General features: G+C 40.7%; 1 protein-coding gene across 6 annotated transcripts in view; it reads right to left on the bottom strand.

The window, feature by feature from the left end:
• The window catches only part of cep76 (centrosomal protein 76), a 69,037-nt gene extending 47,820 nt beyond the window's left edge, over positions 1-21,217 (bottom strand). For 2 of the 6 annotated variants that reach the window (XM_088326310.1, XM_088326311.1), the window contains exons 1-13: positions 20,861-21,217; positions 19,894-20,049; positions 19,722-19,806; positions 19,416-19,640; positions 19,137-19,322; positions 15,208-15,305; positions 14,951-15,079; positions 14,687-14,875; positions 11,542-11,708; positions 10,521-10,680; positions 9,541-9,714; positions 4,893-5,110; positions 2,181-2,296 (exon numbers count right to left, since the gene is read on the bottom strand). In XM_088326310.1, coding sequence (XP_088182436.1) covers positions 2,181-2,296; positions 4,893-5,110; positions 9,541-9,714; positions 10,521-10,680; positions 11,542-11,708; positions 14,687-14,875; positions 14,951-15,079; positions 15,208-15,305; positions 19,137-19,322; positions 19,416-19,640; positions 19,722-19,806; positions 19,894-20,049; positions 20,861-21,106 — 2,149 coding nt within the window. In that variant the 5' untranslated portion in view covers positions 21,107-21,217. Of the gene's footprint in view, positions 1-224; positions 2,297-4,892; positions 5,111-9,540; positions 9,715-10,520; positions 10,681-11,541; positions 11,709-14,686; positions 14,876-14,950; positions 15,080-15,207; positions 15,306-19,136; positions 19,323-19,415; positions 19,641-19,721; positions 19,807-19,893; positions 20,050-20,860 lie in introns of those variants that run through there. The other 4 variants (XM_088326312.1, XM_088326313.1, XM_088326314.1 and 1 more) reach the window with 3 other exon arrangements.

The raw sequence follows: 21,217 nt of genomic DNA, 5'->3' as shown, positions 1-21,217 counted from the left end.
CAAGGAAAAAAGTGTATATTTCCAACGGTAAGGGTGGGAAAAATATAACAGATGAACATATTTAGTCACGCAACTCCTTTTTCTTTAACCAACTTTTTACCCCCTCTTCTTTCCTCTTCTGTCCCTCACCTTTAGCGGTCCCCACTTAAACTCAGCACCCCGCGTTTGTTCCGCCCCTCATTTTTCGTTCACCCGCAAAACATATCAGAATAAGTGTCTAAAATAAATACATTACAAAAATATACAGTTGCAAATACATATTATACATGGGTTACACATATTTACAAAGAAAGACGGTACACTGAGAGAGTTTTAAAGCTTTAATAATAATAATATAGCTTTAACAGGGCAGTTAATGGTAGTAACACTCGAGCGCCGCTGGCGGCCATTAGAAAAATTACATAAATTGGCCGCATCACTGAATAAGCCACAGGGTTGAAAGTTAGGGAAAAAAGTAGCAGCTTATAGTCCGGATTTTACGGTAAGTATTTGAACACCTGTCTATCATCTAGAATTCTGACCCCGAAAGACCTGTTATTCCGCCCATTAGAAGTCCACCTGCACTCCATGTACCATCCTGAATCAGATTCACCTGTTTGAGGTCGTTAGCTGCATGAAGACACTTGTCCACCCCATGCAATTAGGAAGACTAACTTGTAACATAGAGAAGACCAAAGAGCTGTCCAAAGACACCAGAGACAAAATTATACACCTCCACAAGGCTGGAAAGGGCTACAGAGCAATTGCCAAGCAGCTTGGTGAAAAAAGGTCCACTGTTGGAGCAATCATTAGAAAATGGAAGAAGCTAAACATGACGGCCAATGTCAATCGGAGTGGAGTCCCATGCAAGATATCGCCTCGTGCGGTCTCAATCATTCTAAGAAAAGTGAGGAATCAGCCTGTAACTACACGAAAGGAGTTGGTCAATGACCTGAAAAGAGCTGGGGCCACAGTTTCCAAGGTTACTGTAGGTAATACACCAAGACGTCATGATTTGAAATCATGCATGGCGCGAAAGGTTCCCCTGCTTTAACCAGCACATGTCAAGGCCCGTCTTAAGTTTGCATATGACCATTTGGATGATACAGAGGAGTCATGGGAAAAAGCTTTGTGGTCAGATGAGACCAAAATAGAACTTTTTGGTCATAATTGCACGAAGCCTGTTTGGAGGAAGAAGAATGAAGAGTACAATCCGAAGAACACCATCCCTACTCTGAAGCATGAGGGTGGTAGCATCATTCATTTGGGGCGGAGGGTTCCTGCACATGGGACAAGACGAGTGCACTGCATTAAAGAAAGGATGAATGGGGCCGTGTATTGTGAGATTTTGGGGAAAAGCCTCCGTCCTTAAGTCAGAGCATTGAAGACGGGTCGTGGCTGGGTCTTCCAACACGACAACGACCCAAAGCACACAGCCAGGAAAACCAAGGAGTGGCGCCGCAAGAAGCATATCTAGATTCTAGCATGGCTCAGCCAGTCTAGACGTGAACCCGATCGAAAATCTTTGGAGGGAGCTCAAACTCCGTGTTTCTCAGCGACAGCCCATAAACCAGACTGTTTTAAAGAAGATCTGTGTGGAGGAGTGGGCCAAGATCCCTCCTGCAGTGTGTGCAAACCTGGTGAAAGACTACAGGAAAGGTTTGACCTCTGTAATATCAAACAAAGGCTACTGTACCAAATATTAACATTCATTTCCTCAGGTGTGTGTTCAAATACTTATTTGCAGCTATATCACACAAATAAATCGTTAAAAATCATGCATTTTCATTTATTTTTTGGTTTTTCATGCACGATGAAAATTTCAGACCCATCCATGATTTCTCAGTGGGAAAAATGGCAAAATAGCAGGGTGTTTAAATACTTATTTTCTTCACAGTATGTTATTCGACGAAATAGTCTGTTGCCCCAAAAAAATTTCAATCAAGTCCACTAAACTGTATAAAGATTTATTTACATCAGTATTATAAAAATACAATAATGAGTGCATTTAAAAGTGCGAGACAAACGATAAAACACATTAAAAACAGAGTTTAAAAAACAGGGCTGATAGAGCTGTCCAATGATGAATGTACACTTGACAAATTGTCAATCATAATATTGTATAACACAAAAGTATGTAATGCCGCAAATAACAGCTTAACCATTAACCGGCGTCCATTAGAGTACGGAGCGATACTTACAAGCAAACATGAACCAGACGGCACATGCATCCTCGGGATAAACAAAGACCCGGACACGAATGGCAAGCCTTACGTGGTCACCACGACAACGCACTATCTCCTCGCAAAAGTGGGACCTACACAAAAACATAAGACACACGACTGATTAGGTAAAATGATATAAATTATCCCTCATACATCCTTTCTTGAACATGGTTTTTGAGAGAGAGAGAGAGAGAGAAATACAAGTACAGCATTTGTGAGAGGCACCTGGCTTTGGCAACATCAAGTGGATATATTTCAACTTGCAGCTCATTTTTCTCTTGCACTTCTCCGAGCGTTGGGCCGGATGTAATCCCTTAGCGGGCCTGATCCGGCCCGCGGGCCGCCTGTTTGACACCCCTGGTGTAAAGTGTAGAAATAGGCGGGCCGTTTCATTTGAAATGAAAGTGGAATGGGAAAGCTTGATGCGGTTGAGAAAATGGTTGGATCGCTTTCTTTCGCCCACTTTCTACCACGGAGAGGAAGTAGCCTAACTCTTGAAGCCCATCTTCCACAGGATAGTAAACTTCCCTTTGTTTATCTTTATAGAGCATATTATTTGATGGAAAGTTCATTTTTAAGTACAAAACAATACAGGTTACTTAAGCCTTAAACATACTTATACAAACCTTATACAAAATATAGCACTGAAACATATTACAAACAAATTCAACTTATGAACGTTTATAAGTAGGGCGTATGTATTCTGTTTGGATACATGAGTGGGGTCAAAAATGCCCCTAGGGGATTTTATTCTTCAAAATCTTTACAAGTCAAGATTTTTTGTATAGCCCTTAATCACAAGGAGTCTCAAAGAGCTGCACAGACAACAGATTATTGCAAACCACAGACTATTATTACACCATTCCCTGATCGAAAACCTACATGAGGCCAAGGAAAAACTCAAAAACCTCAGCATGAGGAAAATGGAGAAACCTTTGAAGGGACTGCATATGAGTTAATCCCCCTTCCAGGATGACCAGGCTGCAATAGATGTCACATTAACAAACAATACAATTACAAAATTAAAATAAACAAATTTAAAACAAATATTGTAATCTTGTCATATTCCTGGTATTCCTCATAAAACACGTTTATGACTTGATGCCATTTCTGTTTTAATTTTTTTTTTTACGACTAATTTTATACCATCACTCATGGACGAGTGTATGTACTGGTAGGTCATGCATCTAAGGGCTAAACACCAAAACTGGGCTATTGGTTTAAAACAACCACAAAAAATTGGTCATTTTGTATTTTAACTAAAATATTCTTGGGCGGTTTATTCAACACAACTTCTCCAAAATTAAGATTACATCCTACAAAATAAACATTAAAAACAAAAGTCATTTTATTTTGAAACCCATCTATTGGGCCATTTGTTTAAACAACCCATAAAAGTCAGTTTGAATGAGACCAACAAATATTGTTGGGATGTTTTTTAACAAAGGAATATATATACCGTATTTTACGCACTATAAGGTGCACCGGGTTATAGGGCGCACCCCGAAAAAATTGTTTTTGGTCCTATATTTGACATACATAAGACGCACCGGATTATAAGGCGCTACAATGGGAACGTCGACAAAACAGTCAGATGGTTCAGTCAAACTTATTACCCCCTTAACATTCCCAAAGCCTGCAAAGACGCAAATACGTGTCGAGAACACGTGCGGATGCGGTGTCCGTACGATGTCACTCAAATGCATCGTTCCATCATTCGGAAGGTTAAAGTCTTGGGATTCAAGAAATGCCAACCATTCCTTAGTTTCTATTTTTGCTCGCAACTTTACTGTGCATATGACAATAAACACTTGGAATTGAGTTTAATTTAAAAATAAACACTCCATTCCATCCATTATCTGCACCGCTTATCACAGAAACATCGAGTTCAGTCTGAAACAAGATACAGGGAAAATATATAGCCGAAGTAGCTCACCGAAGTCGTTGTGTTCAATAATAATCTGCAGCCATGGTCCTCTTATATCCGTGAGTTTAGTAAATCCAGGAGAATAAAATATTTACAAATACAGAATAGTAAAAAAATGCTTTCTGTATGCCGTCAACCATGTGCTATACGCGTTCATCTTTTTCGGCCAATTGCAGGCTTTGTTTTGCCGCTTCAGCCAATGCCAGCCTGTAAATGATAAAAAGGATCCGCCCCTTGACCTCCGAATAACTTTAGCAAATAGTAATCGATTCAACTGATGATTGACACATTGGTTAGCCAATGAAACGCCGGTAAATAAATCCCAGCATACACCACGGACTACTTGGCGTTCGGGGAAAATCTAGTCGGCGGCTGCAAGTTAGTTGGAAGACTTTGCGATTTAATATTGATCTAACAATATTATAAGGCGCATGGTCAGATTTTGAAAAAAATTAAGACTTTTTGGTGCGCCTTATAGTGCGGAAATTACGGTATATATATATATATATATATATATACAGTATATATATATTTCCTAGTCAAGACAACAAGAATTATTATTAGTATTAATTTAATTACTTTTTTTTAACCATTAGGAAGCTAAATAATACACAATGTCCCTTTAATATTCGGTATCAAAATTGCTGGTTCAAAGTATTTAATTAAAATATACATCACAGTTGGAACATTACAAAACAAAAGATGGTTGAGTTGATCCAAAATCCAATGAGATACAATATTACCGGACATTCCAATCTTACTTAAGGGATGTGGAAAAAGCTCTCCGGGCATTGCGGTGCAGGAAGTGGATGGGAAAGCCTTTGAAGGTATGCCCGTCGGGAACGGCCCTCCTTACTGCATCCTGAAATTCCTCATTCCCACACGAGACCCCGGTGCAACGCTCCATTTCGTAGGCTGACAAGGCTGAGGACAGTAGGTAGGACAGGTGGTCATCCCAGACTGTTGTTAGGTTCAAGTCCTGGAAATGATACAACATCAGCTTGTATGTGATTGATTAATAATAACTTAAGTGATGAAATAATAACAATCTTCAACACAAGTTGGGTAGTTTTAAATTAATTGCTGGGGAATATTTTTTTTCCTCCTCATTGTGTTAGAATAGAAGAATAGAATAGAATATACCTTTATTGTCATTGTTACAAATGGGCTAACATATTGTGACAACGAAATTGGGCATGACACTCCAGTTTTACACATTCATAGTGAGGTATGAGCAAGAAGATAAAGGAACAGAGAAGATAATGTTATAAGACAAGGGGGATAAGGCTATAGTTATAATTTACATGGTATTTACACAAGAAATGTCGGCATGTGGGATGTTACATACAGGGTTGTCGTGATAACGTTGGTATCGTAACGGTTGTGCAATATTGCATTTGGTGCAAAGTCATCATAGTGCAAAAATAGTCAGCATGAAACAGGAAATGGTCAGACATTGTGCAATTTGAGCATTAAACGTAGTGCAGTCGACATGTGCAAGAACAAGACATGAGTAACATTATATTCGTATGAGGTAGTGTTGGCACGAGTTTTAGGTTTGTTTTTTTTTTTTTTTTTTTTTTGTGCGGTGTCTGTTTGAGCAGTGAACAAACATAGTGCAGACAGCATGTACGTGAGTACCATTTTACATACGTGTGAGGTAGTTTTTTGCAATAGTTTTCAGTTTTTTGTGCGGTGTCTGTTTAGGGTGGTAATGGCTGTGGGGAAGAAACTGTCTCTGAGTCTGTTCGTTTTTGCTTTGTGTGACCTGTAGCGCTTGCCGGAAGGCAGCAGGTCGAAGAGATGGTGGCCGGGGTGAGAAAAGTCCTTGATGATGTTTTCTGCTCTGCTGAGGTAGCGAGAGCAGGCAATGTCCTCCAGACTGGGCAGAGAGCAGCCGACGATTCTCTGGGCTGTTTTGATGATCCTCTGGAGCTTTTTCCTGTCTGCTGCTGTGCACCCAGCATACCACACCGTGATGCAGTATGTTAGGATGCTCTCCACTGTGGCTTTGTAGAAGGACACCTGCAGCTGCTGTTTTAGGTTATTTTTCCTGAGCAATCTCAGGAAGTGCAGTCGCTGCTGGGCCTTCCCTACCACCGCTCTGGTGTTTGCAGACCAGGAGAGGTCGTCGGAGATGTGCACGCCCAGGGATTTGAACGAGTGGACTCTCTCTACACAGTCCCCTTTTATGATGAGTGGTGCTGGATTCCTGCCATTCCTTCTGAAATTTAGAATCAGTTCTTTTGTTTTTGTGGTGTTCAATATGAGGTGGTTTTCCGAACACCACGTTGAAAGTGACTCAACCTCATCCCTGTATGCCGCCTCGTCCCCTTCAGAGATGAGGCCGATCAAGGTGGTATCGTCAGCGAACTTAATGATAGTGTTTGTGGGGTGGGTCGGTGAGCAGTCGGAGCTGTAGAGGGTGAAAAGCAGGGGGCTCAGTGCACAACCTTGGGGGGAGCCAGTGTTCAGTGTTAGGGTGGGAGAGACGTGGGTACCGAGTTTCACCGACTGTGGGCGGTTGGAGAGGAAGTCCATTATCCAGTGGCAGATGGAGGGAGAGAGTCCTAGGTGTGCAAGTTTCTCCACCAGGATCTCCGGGATAATGGTGTTGAAGGCTGAGCTGAAGTCCAGGAAGAGCATTCTGGCGTAGCTCCCCCGGTGATCCAGGTGTTTCAGCACGATGTGAAGTGCTGTGTTTATGGCGTCGTCAGTGGAGCGGTTTGCCCTGTAGGCAAACTGGTGGGGGTCCAGTGTGAGTGGCAGGGAGTTTTTGATGTGCCGGGACACTAACCTCTCGAAGCACTTCATGACCACAGGCGTAAGAGCTATAGGCCTGTAGTCGTTGAGGCTTTCCACTGCTGACTTTTAGGGGATGGGAATGATGGTGGAAGTTTTGAGGCAAGGTGGGACGGTCGCCTGTGACAGGGACCGGTTGAAGATGGTGGTGAAGACCCCAGCCAGCGGATTGGAACAGTCCCTGAGTACCCTCCCTGGTACTCCATCCGGACCAGTTGCCTTCCTGGGGTTTATGGTATTCAGCGCACGCCTAACTTCGTGCTCCTGAAATGTGAGGGAGTTGCTGCTGGTTGTTGGTGGGTGTGATGTGGCTGTTTGTGGCCTACCAGCTTCAAAGCGAGCGAAGAACTGATTAAGGTCCTCAGCTAGTGAAGCCTCAGCCTCAACAGTTGCCAGGTTGTGGCCTCTGAAGTTGGTGATGTGTTGGAGGCCCTGCCACATCCTCCTCGGGTCTTTTCCAGCGAAGAGGTGCTCGATCCTCCTTGTGTAGGCTGCTTTTGCTTCCTTGATGCCTCTCTTCAGGTCAGCCCTGGCCACCCCGTAAAGAGCCTTGTCTCCAGACCTGAAGGCGGTGTTGCGGTGTTTGAGGAGGGTGCGCACCTCGCTGGACATCCAGGGTTTTTGGTTTGGGTAGTTTTTGATTTTTTTATATACTGTGACTTCATCCGTGCAGTAACGGATGTAGGATAAAACAGTGTCAGTGAATTTCTGGAGGTCATGGTGTTCAAATACCTCCCAGCAAGTTTGATCAAAACAGTCCTGCAGCTTGGAGAGGGCTCCCTCAGGCCACGTTTGTATTGTCCTCGTTACAGGTTTTGTTTTCCTTCGGATGGGGGTGTATGAGGGGGTAAGGGATAGGCATAGGTGATCCGAATTTACTAGGTGGGGGAGGGGGGAAGCTTTGTATGCGTTTCTGAGGTTGCTGTAAACGCGGTCCAGAGTTTTTTCACCCCTTGTTGCACAGTTCACATATTGATAGAATTTTGGAAGAACAGTCCTTAAACATGCCTTATTAAAGTCGCCAGCGATAATGAAAGCTCCGTCGGGGTGTGCAAGCTGTTGAATGTTTATAGCAGCGAGTAGAAGGTTTAGCGCTGTGCTAGCGTTAGCATCCGGAGGAATGTAAACAGCTATCACAATGAGCACAGTTAGCTCTCGCGGTATATAGAATGGTCTACACGATACCGCCAGAAACTCTAGATCGGGCGAGCAGTGTGCATCAATAATTCTGCTGTTATTGCACCACGCATTATGTACGTAAATGCATAGTCCCCCACCTCTTTTTTTGCCGGAGTCTTCGTTGCGGTCGTATCGGTGTAGCGTGCGTCCTGCTAGCTGAACTGCAGCGTCGGGGATCCGCGGGTCAAGCCATGACTCCGTAATCACAAAAATGTTGCTATTCCGTACGAAGTTGTTGGTAGCTATCCGCAGCTCAAGCTCACTGATTTTGTGTACGATGGATCTGGCGTTGGTCAGGAAGATACTCGGAAGCGCTTGTCGGTGTGGTCGTCTTTTTAGCTTCTTCGCTAGGCCTCCCCGAGAGCCTCGTTTTTGTTTACGTTCCCTCCGCCGTCTCCGTCGCTTGATGGGCGGGCAGGTAACCCAGGGAGATCCCGGTGGTCTTCGTATGTCCTTTGGGATGTTGTTGTTGTAATCGTGAAATGAGTCGAAATCTAATCTTTGACCCAGGTTAATAAGTTCCTGGCGACTTAAGGTGATAGTTGCCGAACAGGTATTTATAAAAGAAAAGATGAGGGAAAAAAGAACACTTAAAGTAAAAAGATTTACTGGAGGGACACAAGCCGCTGCGTGTAGTCGCGCCGACATGTTGGGGAAAAAAAAAAAAAAAAAAAAAAAAAGTTCTGGATACTGGTGAGGCACATCAACTAATTGCGATGAGACACACAACAGGAAAGAGGTCGAGCTCCTGACCATGTGGTGCAGAAACAACCTCTTGCTTAATGTCAGGAAGACCAAGGAAGTCATTGTCAACTTTCAGAGGTCAAACGTGCCACCCCCCACTGACCATCGACAGTGCTGCTGTAGAGAGAGTGAGCAGGGCCAAGTTCCAGATGGTGCACATAGGGGAAGACCTCTCCTGGACCGTCAACACTACATCACTAACCAAGGAAGCACAACAGAGCCTCTACTTCTTCAGCAAACTCAAGCGACCAAGTGCTTTACCACCAACCCTGACTAGATTCTACAGAGGAACCATCGAAAGCATCATTTCCAGCTGCAGTGCTGTGTGGGGCGGTAGCTGCACCGACTACAACAGGAAAGTCCTACAACGCATCGTGAGAACAGCCGAGAAGATAATTCTGGTATCACTTCCCTCCCTGCAAGACATCTACACCACTCATCTCCCACGCAAAGCCATCTCTATTGCCACCAACGTAACTCATCCTGCACACTATTCAGCCTCCTGTTCTTGGGAAAGATACAGAAGCCTTTGCTTCTGCACTACTAGACTCACTAATATTTTCATCAGGCAGGCAGTAAGACTACTAAACTCTCTCCAGACCCCGTAAGAAAATAAATGAACACCCATGACTGCATATCACCTTTCACACACCTGCGATAATGAATTGAAACTTAAAGACTTACCTTCCTGTGCTCGGAGATCAAGTACCTCATCTCTAGCTCCAGTTGATTGCTGACAGCATCAGCTTCAAGAGATGAGGGGGTAAGCGGAGGAAGTGAGGGCAAGGAGCTAGTGGAGCCACGGTCACACACGGACTTCAGCGCTTCTTCATTCATTGCTTTCCACCGAGATGGATTCTAAAAAGAGGGGATGATGCATTTATTTGCAGAGGAATACACTGTATTTTCTGGGGACTATAGGGCGCATTTAAAAACTCAAAATTGGGTTACATGGCACAACAACTCACTCCTTGTTGTGCTGTGGGCTTAATGTTTGGTGTCGGGTTGGGAAGAGGGAAGGGGAATGAATGTTTGGGGAATGTGAGTGTTTTCTTGACTCTAGCCACCTCCAACTAGGAGGATATGGTTTCGGTATTTAGATTTGTCAAACACTTTTTTAATTGTTTTATATTAGAGAATACTATGATGCGTTGAGCACTATTTTTCCTATCCGTCCAAAACTTCAATATTTGAATATAGGGGCGACCCAGGACACAATGGAGAGACTATGTCTCTAGGCTGGCCTGGGAACGCCTCAGGATCCCGTCGGATGAGCTGGAGGAGGTGGCTGGGGATAGGGACGTCTGGGCTTCCCTGTTAATGCTGCTGCCCCCGCGACCCGACCCCGGATAAGCGGAAGACAATGGATTGAGAGGAAATCAAAATGTTGTTTTTTAAAAATCAGATTCATGGATTAGTCGAAAAAATAATCGACCGATTCATCGATTATTAAAATAATCATTAGTTGCAGCCCTGGAATTTATCAAATACAGTTCCCCCCAAAGTGTAACTCAGAGTGTTTTTTCCCTTCTTAATTATGCATTTTTGGCTGGTGCGACTTATACTCCAGAGAGACATATAGTCCGGAAAATACAGTACCAAACTTTAAGATCTTCTTAATGAGTTTTAAAAACAGTTGATGGTAAAGACAGACACTGTTTTACCTCGAGATCAAAGTCACATAGCTCAACGGCATCCGACGGTTGACAGTTGGCAAGGAAGCTCTGATGGTTGAAGACGCAGCCCACTGTCCGATATGGGTATGAGGGTTTAGGCTGGGTGGATAAAGGTGGGGCATCGGGGTCGATAGCTTGATGAAGGTATCTGGCCATTGTAAATATAAGCAAGTTCAGTTTGGTAAGCATAGTCAAGTCAAGTCGTCATTTTTATTTGTATGGCAAAGAGTCTAAAAGGGCTTCACAGGTTATTACACATGAGAAGTTTAGGTTATTCATATGCTATAGAGTAGAAGTGAGTTTTAAGCTTAGATTTAAGCATTTCCACTGAGGTTGCAGATCGGATCTCAGGGGGAAGAGCATTCCGCAACACCGGTGCCCGGATGGAGAACGCTCTCGAACCAGCAGAACACATATGTTATGATTGAGACTTCTTAACAGTTTGGCTTTTGCATATTTTTAAAAGAGGGATTGATACAAATTGTTTAATTGATATAAATTGATAAGAAACTGGCATTTCTGAATTGATTCGTTTTTAATTTTCGACAACATTGACATAAAAAGAACGAAAGAAGCGATGTCAAGGTCTACATGACTGGAATCATTTCAAAATTAATAATGTAATTTTTGGCGGCTGAATTTATTTTTTATTTCACTGGGGTTATATATCTGTACCGATTCTACAATCATAACATTAGTATTGTTACAATCATTAGTTTTAAAATATGACATGTTTAAAAAAAACACCCAAAGAATAAACTAGGAAAAGGAATACTGTGTTTGTTTGTCCCTTATTGAGTATTTACATGTCATTATAATATGGTACTTTCCTGTACCTCATCGATTAAAAACACACAGCTCTTTGGAACAGCATTAGTTCGTTCATAAACAACAGTTTCTTACTTTTTAGTTACTATCGTTATTCTGTAAATGGAATCTCTGCAAAAAGTGCAACATTTGCGATAAGGCAGAATACAACTGTTGGCCAACTGTTTGACTGGAAACGCACCTGTGTGCAGTCAAACTCTCCCAGAAGGTTATACTTCCATCTGTACCTCGAGTCATGACCCAAGTGTGAGGTACTCCCTTGGCTTTGGTACCGACACACACATATGCATCAAGCCCGAAGCCAAGCAGGAGGCTGCAGAGCAACGTACAGTGGTCCTCAAAGTCCCCCTGTGGGTAACACAAATCAAGATAAAAAGAAAATCTATAAGTATGGTTTATCTGAGCCCTCTCCTTGAAGTTTTTTAATTGCCCATTAATTCCACAAGACTGTGGCAATTCAATGCAGTAATTGTATCTAAAGCAGGGGTCACCAATACGGAGCCTGTAATAATTGACATGATCAGTGTCTTTACACACATGATCAAATATGCTAGTATAACAACTAATTGATGACATTGATTAAAATCGATTATTAAAAGCGCTGGCAACTACTTAGCTCATCGATTCATCATATAACGTGATTATTATAAGAAACAAGTGGCTTATATATTTTATTGTTTTATATTACATTTATATCTGTCCAAAACTTCAATACTTACATAAAGGGGGGGAATGACAATTGTCTATGAGAAATCCGATTCATCGGCTTCATCGAGAATACAAATTATTAAGGATATTGTACGACTACAAAAGCAGATTATTAGTGTATCAAAGACAATTTCAAAAGATTATGTACTGCCACCTACTGATTATCAGAAGAAAGCAAAAATACTAAGAAATGGCATGCTTGTTTTGCATATATAAGATTGGGCAATTTCTTGCGGCACTCTAGACAAGGTCTCACTGAATACAGGTTGAAAATTGCTGATTTATTCTAAATAACAACTATTCAAACATCCATTTCAAACTAGCGCATCAATTACAAATGCAGTCACCCCATGCATTGTTTCGTTTAAGCCCTGTAACAAGATAGTAAAATGATCACATTTAGCTTCAAAAAGGTCGGTGAGCTCTTGTTAGAGGTAAGATTGGGCCTAAAGAATCCGTCCTAACCCAAGCACGCAATTATTAAAGCCTGACCCAGCCCGACCAATTAACTTGATTTGCAGGAACGAACCTGAAGCAAACCTGATATTTTATACTCTATTTTTAGGCCTCAGGAGGAAAGGCGATTAATGATAACAAATTGTAGCCTGTCTTTTGAAAAAAATCTAAGTTAAACAAGACAGGGTATACATTGAGGTGTTTTATGGATTTTTTTTTTTAGGAGTTGATCGGAAAATCTTAAGTCTGTCGATCATTTGGGCCATAAACCGCGGCAGCAGTATGTCCTTAAGAATCTAGCGTGGCAAATTGAGAGAGAGAAAGGCAGAGAGACAACGAGGAACAATGTTTGGTCAGCAAGAGCCAAAGTATGGAAAGTTTTTTTTTTAAGAAGAATTTGTTCTTTTTTTCAATACGATTTTTTTTTGTTTAGTATCGAAACATCGTCTTCGTATACATTTTCATAAGCATGTTTATTTTTTAAATGGTCAGCGAAAGAAAGGCTGTCATGATTACCGATATGCATCACCTGTGCCCGCTCCTTTGGCGCCAACTGCCTCGGACTCTGATTGGATCTCTGTCCCTTTTTAAACCCACTCCTATCTGTCCCCTTTTGTCAGTCCGTCAGCGAACCTCAGTTAACACTAGGCAAGCCTCTTTCGACCCTGACTCCTAACTCTTTTTTGCTCCCATTTGTCCCCCAGCTTCGACCCATTTTTGAGCCTGACCACGTCTACTCTCCCATCCCGGCTTTCGACCTCTTTTTGTCCCCGACCGCGTCTACTCTCCTTTCCTGGCTTATAACTCGCTTCCGACCCTCGACCACGTGTTTGCTCTCCTGTCCCTTTCTCTTTCCTCCAATAAAACATGTGAGAAACGCAACGCAAGTGGGTCCTGTCTCCGTTCTGGTCCTGACAAAAGCACGGCCCGTCGCAAACATAGTGATCGACATTTGACAATTCAGGTCAGGCTCAGACTCAGGTTTGGGCTTAAGATGTGACCTGTGGTCTAAAGGAACTCATTGTGAACAGTGTGTTCATTATGCTTTACTTTTCACAGATGCTTTACTTTAAAATGGTGCGACCCGAGCCGAGCTCATGACGACTCCGAAATGATAGATGTCCCCCAGTAGTGTTAATCAGGACGGCAGCGTATGAGCAGGCCGGGGACAGATGAAGCTAAATTAATTTTGCTTGGAATGAAGCTCATAAATCAGAGCTGACACGCGCCACCATGTGACGGCTGTGTTGTGTCAGGCTCGCCAGGCATAAACAGCAGAGCAGCAGGGAAGATTTATTCTGTGGTGGTGGCCTGGGACATTTGCAGGGAAATGGATAAATGCATGAAAATGTCTTTCTCAGAAATGCTTACAGTAAGCTGAAGAACATGAATCCGTAAATAAAATGGAAAAAATAAACCTTATGGGATTACAATTGTGGATGAAATTTGAGTGAAATAAAATTAATGGATTTTCCACAAAATTATGTGGTATGGGCTAAGCCGCAGGGCTGATTCATCATCAGATACACAAGAGATGTTTGCATTAATCTATATCTTCTGGGACGAATATTTTCAGATTTTTTTTTCAAGATAGATTTGATCAAATGATTAAACGTCAAATAGTGAAATATAATTTGCTTAAGAATTAGTTTTTTTCTGGAAAGCGGATTTGGCAGTTTAGTTCAGATATTGTCTTAAAATATATTTTGTGGCTCTCTTAAGTAAAAATTAAAATATTTTTGCTTTTTGGGTCAAAATGTTCCCGATCCCTTTTCTAGTGGTTAGGTTTCGGCGCTGTCAGTGCCGCGACCTGGGTTTGATTCCAGTTGCATATAATGATAAGCAATTTTAGTCAGGGGAAAAGAAACAATATTAATCATACACACACACACACACACACACACAGACAACCACACGCACAAATACGGTAGCTATCACTGTAACAATTGCATGCACCTTATGATTCAGTGCACCTTACAGATGAAAATTACATGAAAGTAAAAATCATTTGGGTATGCGTCTCACAATCTGTTGCGCCTCATGGTGCAGAATATAAAGCAAATGTAACGGTCGTTAATGTGTTTACTTGCTTTTGCATACGATATCACAGAACAATCAAATCTGATATCATTTTATAGAAGAACTTAATGACGGATATTTACCTTTCCTCGACACAGGAACGCCAATAATGTGCACCACTGCTCATGCGTTTCTCCTCCACCTACCACCGGGGCCTTCTCATGAGCCATGAGGCTAACAAACCTGGCCGCCAGCCGAGGAGTGTCCAGCAGCCGGCCGGCTCGGAGTACGTGCACATATGAGCAGACTGGCCTGTTGATGCCATTTTCATCCTATAGATAACAGGGAAGACGATTAGAACGAAGACACAATTTCCCACTGCTAAGAAAAAGTAAACACTAACAAACCTGTGCAAATATTTTGACCATTTTGGATTGGTTCGATGACCGGATTTGAAGGTACTCCCTCCACCACTGTTTGGCGTAAACCAGGAAGAGCCTCTCCTTCTCTGCAGCCCTCTGCTTTTCAAGTGATTGCTGAATAACAAAGTCAACATGTAATTGATGTGCCAAGCGCGCTTACACCAACGATATCCGCATTGATAGATCAAGCATTGATAGGAAAAAATACAATTGGATGGTCAAAATATAATGTCGGGTACTACCTGTGTACTTATGATGTCAGGGCTCAGTTTTTCAGTGAGAGGAGGATACAGCTCGAGACCGATTGTCAAAACACCAGCCGCCAACTTGCATTCACTTCCTGGTGACACAACCCATCTTGAACATTTACAATGTAAACATTGGAAACTTTTTTTTTTTTAAAGAGAAAACTATCTCACATGACTGCGACATTACGTTAACTTTAATTGAAAGGAATTGTCTGTATTGTCAATGATATCAACATGGTAAAACATTGCATGCAACGAGATTACACATGGCACTCCAGGGTAGTCATGTAATAAAGATTCTAAGGAGAAAATAAGATGGAATACAGTCAGAATAAATAGGAGAAATATATAAAAATATTTACAAAGTAGTGCTTAGAGACAGGCCTTAGTTGTAATAAGGGTGCAATAAAGTGCATCATCCTAACAGTAGTCCAATGAAAAGTAGTGTAATGACATTTATCAACAACTAAAAAAAAATCTAAAATAAGTCACAAGATATGTTTTCACAGGTTGTTTAAAGTAAGATCGAATTTACTTTAAAAAGAAAAATATTTTCTTGGTTGATGTTGGTGATTGCACAATGCAGTCTCTGCATATTAGGAACTGTTAAATGTTGAACATGACGCATAATAACGACTTGAAATTGTAAGTCTATGGGAAGCTAATAGATTCTTCCAGTTAAAAAAATAAGGGCATGTATTAATCATAATTTAAAAAATCAAGTAAAAAAAAAATTGAGTGTTGTTTTTATTGATTTAATTTTTTCATGGGAAATCAAATCATTACTCTATATGCAATATGCAATGCAATATTGCACAACCCTTACGATACCAACGGTATCACGACAACACTGTATGTAACATCCCACATGCCGACATTTCTTGTGTAAATACCATGTAAATTATAACTATAGCCTTATCCCCCTTGTTTTATAACCTTCTCTGTTCCTTTATCTTCTTGGCTCATACCTCACTGTGAATGTGTAAAACTGGAGTGTCATACCCAATTTCGTTGTCACAATATGTTAACCCATTTTGTAACAATGACAATAAAGGTATATTCGCTCAGTAGCCTAGATGGTAAGGCGCCCGCTTTGAGACTGGGAGGTTCGGGTTCGCGCCCCGGCCGAGTCATTCCTAAGACTTAAAAAGTGGTCGGCGGCGCCCTCTCTTGGCTGCGGCTGCATCGGGTCAGATGCAATCGACATTTCGTTCTGTGTACATTGTTACACAGAATGACAATACAAGGAAATTATTATTATTATTATTATTATTATTATTCTATTCTATTATACTCTAGCAGAAAACTTAGAGTTATCTGCATTTATTCTTGGTTTACCAGTTAAACAGCTTAAAGCCTTATTAAAACGATTTTTCAAGGTTTCTTTATTTTCCTCATGTTGAAGTCTTTGAGTTTTTCCTTGCCCTCATGCAAGTTTTAGATCAGGGGATGGTATAATAATAGTCTTTAGTTTGCAATCATCTGTGGTCTCTGCAGCCCTTTGAGACTCCGTGTGAAAAAGGCTTACACGAATAAACATGGTTTTTTTTGCAAGAAGGGACAGATTTGGTGGGGAAAATGTGGGTAACTGACCATTAATTAGTCTTTTTTCTCTTTGAAACAAATAAAACCAGGTTTTGGTTATTTGACTTTTCTTTTACATTTCAAGATTCTTAAACATATCTATTTAAATATGGAATGTCACCCAAAAAAATGAGGTTCCACAGATCGAAATGGATGGTATAATAATAGTCTTTAGTTTGCAATCATCTGTGGTCTCTGCAGCCCTTTGAGACTCCTTGTGAAAAAGGCTTACACGAATAAACATGTTTTTTTTTTGCAAGAAGGGACAGATTTGGTGGGGAAAATGTGAGTAACTGACCATTCATTAGTCCTTTTTCTCTTTGAAACAAATAAAACCAGGTTTTGGTTATTTGACTTTTCTTTTACATTTCAAGATTCTTAAACAAATCTATTTTAATATGGAATGTCACCCAAAAAAATGAGCTTCCACAGATCGAAATACATTTCCAACAAGACCATAAGGACTAGCAATTATAAGTCTCACATTTTAATTCAAGTAACAAATCTGTAAAAAAAAAAAACATTTAAATGTCACCTGGACTTTTATATTTAAAATGTGTGTTCACCACTGCAAACTGCATTTCTAACATTAAATATCACTACTGGCAGTGTGTTCGAAAAAGAATTATCACTCACTACAGGGATAATTCTAAACATACGGCATCTTTGGTTTAACCATGTGTAATACTAAAAGTGGTTTGATGATCTGAAAGCTTTTTGGAGTGATAAATATTCAAAAAACACGAACATCTAGAAGGCGGCAAATACCTTTTCAATGCGGTGAATGATATAGATAAAATAAATGTTTGCTGATACTTTGTAATTCGTAATTAATAACACACTGATCCCTTGTTTATTACAGGGTCAGGTTCCAAAATGAGCCCGTGATGAAACCTGTAAAGTAGAAACCTTTATCTTTTTACAATTATGATACAATTAAATACTTTATTATACACACTGTATAAAGAATAAACTATTTTCCGGGTTCAAACATTTGTTCTACAAATATTAGTGATGAAAAAATATTATTTCTATTTTTCACAAATAACTACTGTACCATTAAATAATAATAAGCGGGGATATTGTTTAGCCGACGGGAATTTAGAAAACAATGAACGATGCAAACACATAAAGTAGTGAAACTGTGAAAGGTAAACTGCGTTATACTGAGGGATTTATTGTAGACGTTTTCTGAGGGATGTTAACATTGCTAGATGATGTGCTGCTACACTTAAGTTGATTTTTTTAATAGCATATATTGCAAATTGAATAGAGACTCAACACAGCTACAGGATGTTTTTAAGCTTATTGGTGGGCCGTCAGGGCCTCCAAGGCCTTCTCTGATGGCCTAAAAAAAATTGTGAATCATGTTATGTTAATTATATTTTGTCCAAGACTACTTGGCAAATAATTCCAAATTGCCAGTGAGCTGTCTTTCATTATTTTACCACTGGTTGTGCTGCTTCCAGATGTGGGCTTTCATATTCAGGCATTCAACCAATCACATGTCAGCCAGTACTTGTTGCCAGGCTTAAAAATCTACCCAGAAGTCTTCACAATCAGTTCTGCAGGCCCTGAGGCATAATATAAGTGTTGATCAAGCCAACCAGATGTCGAGTTGGCCCACTAGCAGGCTTAAGGAAATGTCAGCGGTTTCACATACTATGATTGGCCAGGAGGCATTAAAGGAAGTATTACAAGGAAAAAGTGAAGAAAAATACAGTATTTTCGCATGGTATCAGTACGACAGAATCATTGAAATCTCTTGAGAAAATAAGAGGATGGATCCTGTGCAAAAATAAAAAGGATGCTTGGTGAATAAAATGTGCCTGTATTCCGAAAAGATAATGCAATTTTATGAGATTACTATTGATTCTTTTGTTTATGTTTCACAGCTGTGGCTGCAGTCAATGTTTTATAGCCATAAAATAGTTATTGAGGGTTGGATTGATTCAGACGTTGCACTACAGAAGGCCTAGGTGTGAAATGTACGGCCCGCCACCATAATTTTTTAACAGAAGCTGCGGGCAAAATGTAATTTTCTGCGGCTCATGGCCATATTTTGGACAACCTTGTATTAAGTAACCTGTTTTTTTGCATTATTAAGGTGCTATTGTGCCCCTCTGGCGTAAACATTAAAAATAACTTGTATGCCTCTTCCGTAGGGTAAATTCAGTTTCCTCCATACACTTAGGCTAAAACTGGGCCAAGCAGTCTTGAACTTAGGGTAATATGTCTTTTATGACAACCAGTCTAGTTATTATTGATTCAATACACTGATGTCAGTTCCTCTTCGCTTTAAAACACAGTCAAGGCTTATTTTAGAAATATGCTCTCACCAACTCCCATCAGTTCCACAGTCGTGCATGTTTTCCCATTGGGTGAACTAAGGACCGTCCTCCAGTCCAGGAAGTAGGACGAAACCAATGTTGTCTCACTAGAAGTGTCCGTCTTGATTAGTACCAAGTGAACCAGATCCAAAATTGACAGCATAGAGGTCGCATCTGCCATTTTACTCCCTTCTCCTGGACAAGCGAAAGAAACCATGTCACGCCAGTATCTAATTTTTGAACACGGCAGAATGTCACAATGGCATATTTGTAGTGGTTACGTTGTACCAGTGCCATCTGCGAGGATTTGGAAGAGGAAGCCCTCTTGAAAGTCAGGGTCACAGGCACAGGGAACTGGCTTGGAGTGACACCTCTGATTTCGGAAGTGTAAGAATAACTTGTACGTGGAGCACACATGACCAGGTAAAGGCTCCGGCTCCTGTAGGTGCTCTAAAAAAGCTTTACCACCAAGCACTTGTAAATACAGGTATCGTCTTGTTGGATCCATATAGACTGCAATATCAAAAACAAGGTCAGTATTAGACAAGTTATTGCATATTACACTCATTCAGTTTTACTTGGAAGAACTTTTACTTTTTGGAGGCTGAATATTTTCTCTGTTTTTCAACTGAGCGGTTGATTTCGGATGATCTCCTGTTTCCATATTTGTCGGCGCTACCTGGCGAAGCAAAAATATGGGGTAAAAAATGTAAATAGAAGATATATAGTAAACAAAGCTGATGACATAATCTGAACATGGAGGAACCTGAGAGAAGTAAAGCTCCTTCATCACGTCGTCTATGATGCCTCTGCGCTGCAGTGCACGAAGGAAGTCTGCCTCGGATAATCCTCGATGTGCTGCACCTTGATCGTCCTTCAAAGTCTCCGACAACAGCTCTCGTATCTTCCCATGAATATCAATCTAATGTATGATCAACGGAAAAGGAGAAAAATATAAGTTGAAGTGATTGTGGGGCAAGAAGGTACAATCTACTGTCTCAGTCAATATAGCCGGGTGAGTGAATGAGTAAGTGTGAAGCACATTGTAAAGCGCTGAAGTCTTTATTAACTTTAAAAGCGCTAGAGACAAAGAGAGAGACAGATACACAGATAGACAGATAGACAGGTAGATACTTTATTCATCCCCGTAGGGAAATTCACACTTCCAGCAGTATCCTTGTGTTGAAAATAATACAATAATAAGTAAAAGTAATATAATACATAAATACCCAATGTAACGAGTTGATATAGAGAATGCAGACCATTTACAGTTACTTCTGGAAAAGGAATGTTGAATTGGCTTTTATCAAATGACACTTTATAGTTTGTTCTCTTTTGAAGTTCTGGTTTGCTGTCAATTTAAAAGATGCACTTTTGGTGCTAAATGCATGTATAAACAGCAAAGATTTATTTAGATCCCCCTGTCGCCAAACGATTATTTCATGGACTGTTCTATAATAGCTCAACAGTAATAGCATAAATCATGTGCTAAAGTACAAAATATATTCATAAATGCATTGAATTACATTTTTACCACGATCAATCCCCTCTTAAAAAATAATAGCACTATACTTAATTTCAATTATTACAAAAAATAAATACATAAATACAAACTGCGGCGCAGCATATTATTAAAAGGCAAGTAAATATTCATGAAACAATCATCGCTACTGTTTGTGTACGTGACAGGAGATATAGTGGGTGCAGATAGTTGTCCTTTCAAGTACACATACCTTAATGAGATGGTTGTGAATGATTTCTTTGAGCTCAGAGGCTTTCTCCGGACGAAGAGCCATTACAGAAGACTTTGAGTTGAAAACAGAATTCTCCTTTGACAGCGATTGAGATCTGTGTAAACAACTCACAAAGTGCTCTGTTGCGGCGGCAAGGCAGCGGGAAAGTGTCTTGCAATATGCCTGTTTGAAATCATGTAAAAAGGTGTACTTGTAAATTATTTTAACATGAAAACTAAACTGCATTATCACACTTTGATACACAATAGGTCAAATTAACATAAGTGTGAAGACACGATGGTTATTTGGTGTGTGTCACATGCGTCATGATCTTCGACGACAGTTTGAAAAGACCCC

Source organism: Urocampus carinirostris, chromosome 2, assembly GCF_059441175.1.
Source record: "Urocampus carinirostris isolate Australia breed hairy pipefish chromosome 2, RoL_Ucar_1.0, whole genome shotgun sequence".
NCBI lineage: Eukaryota > Metazoa > Chordata > Actinopteri > Syngnathiformes > Syngnathidae > Urocampus > Urocampus carinirostris.
Note: the sequence above shows the minus strand (reverse complement) of the source record. Positions and strands in the feature narration are given on the sequence as shown.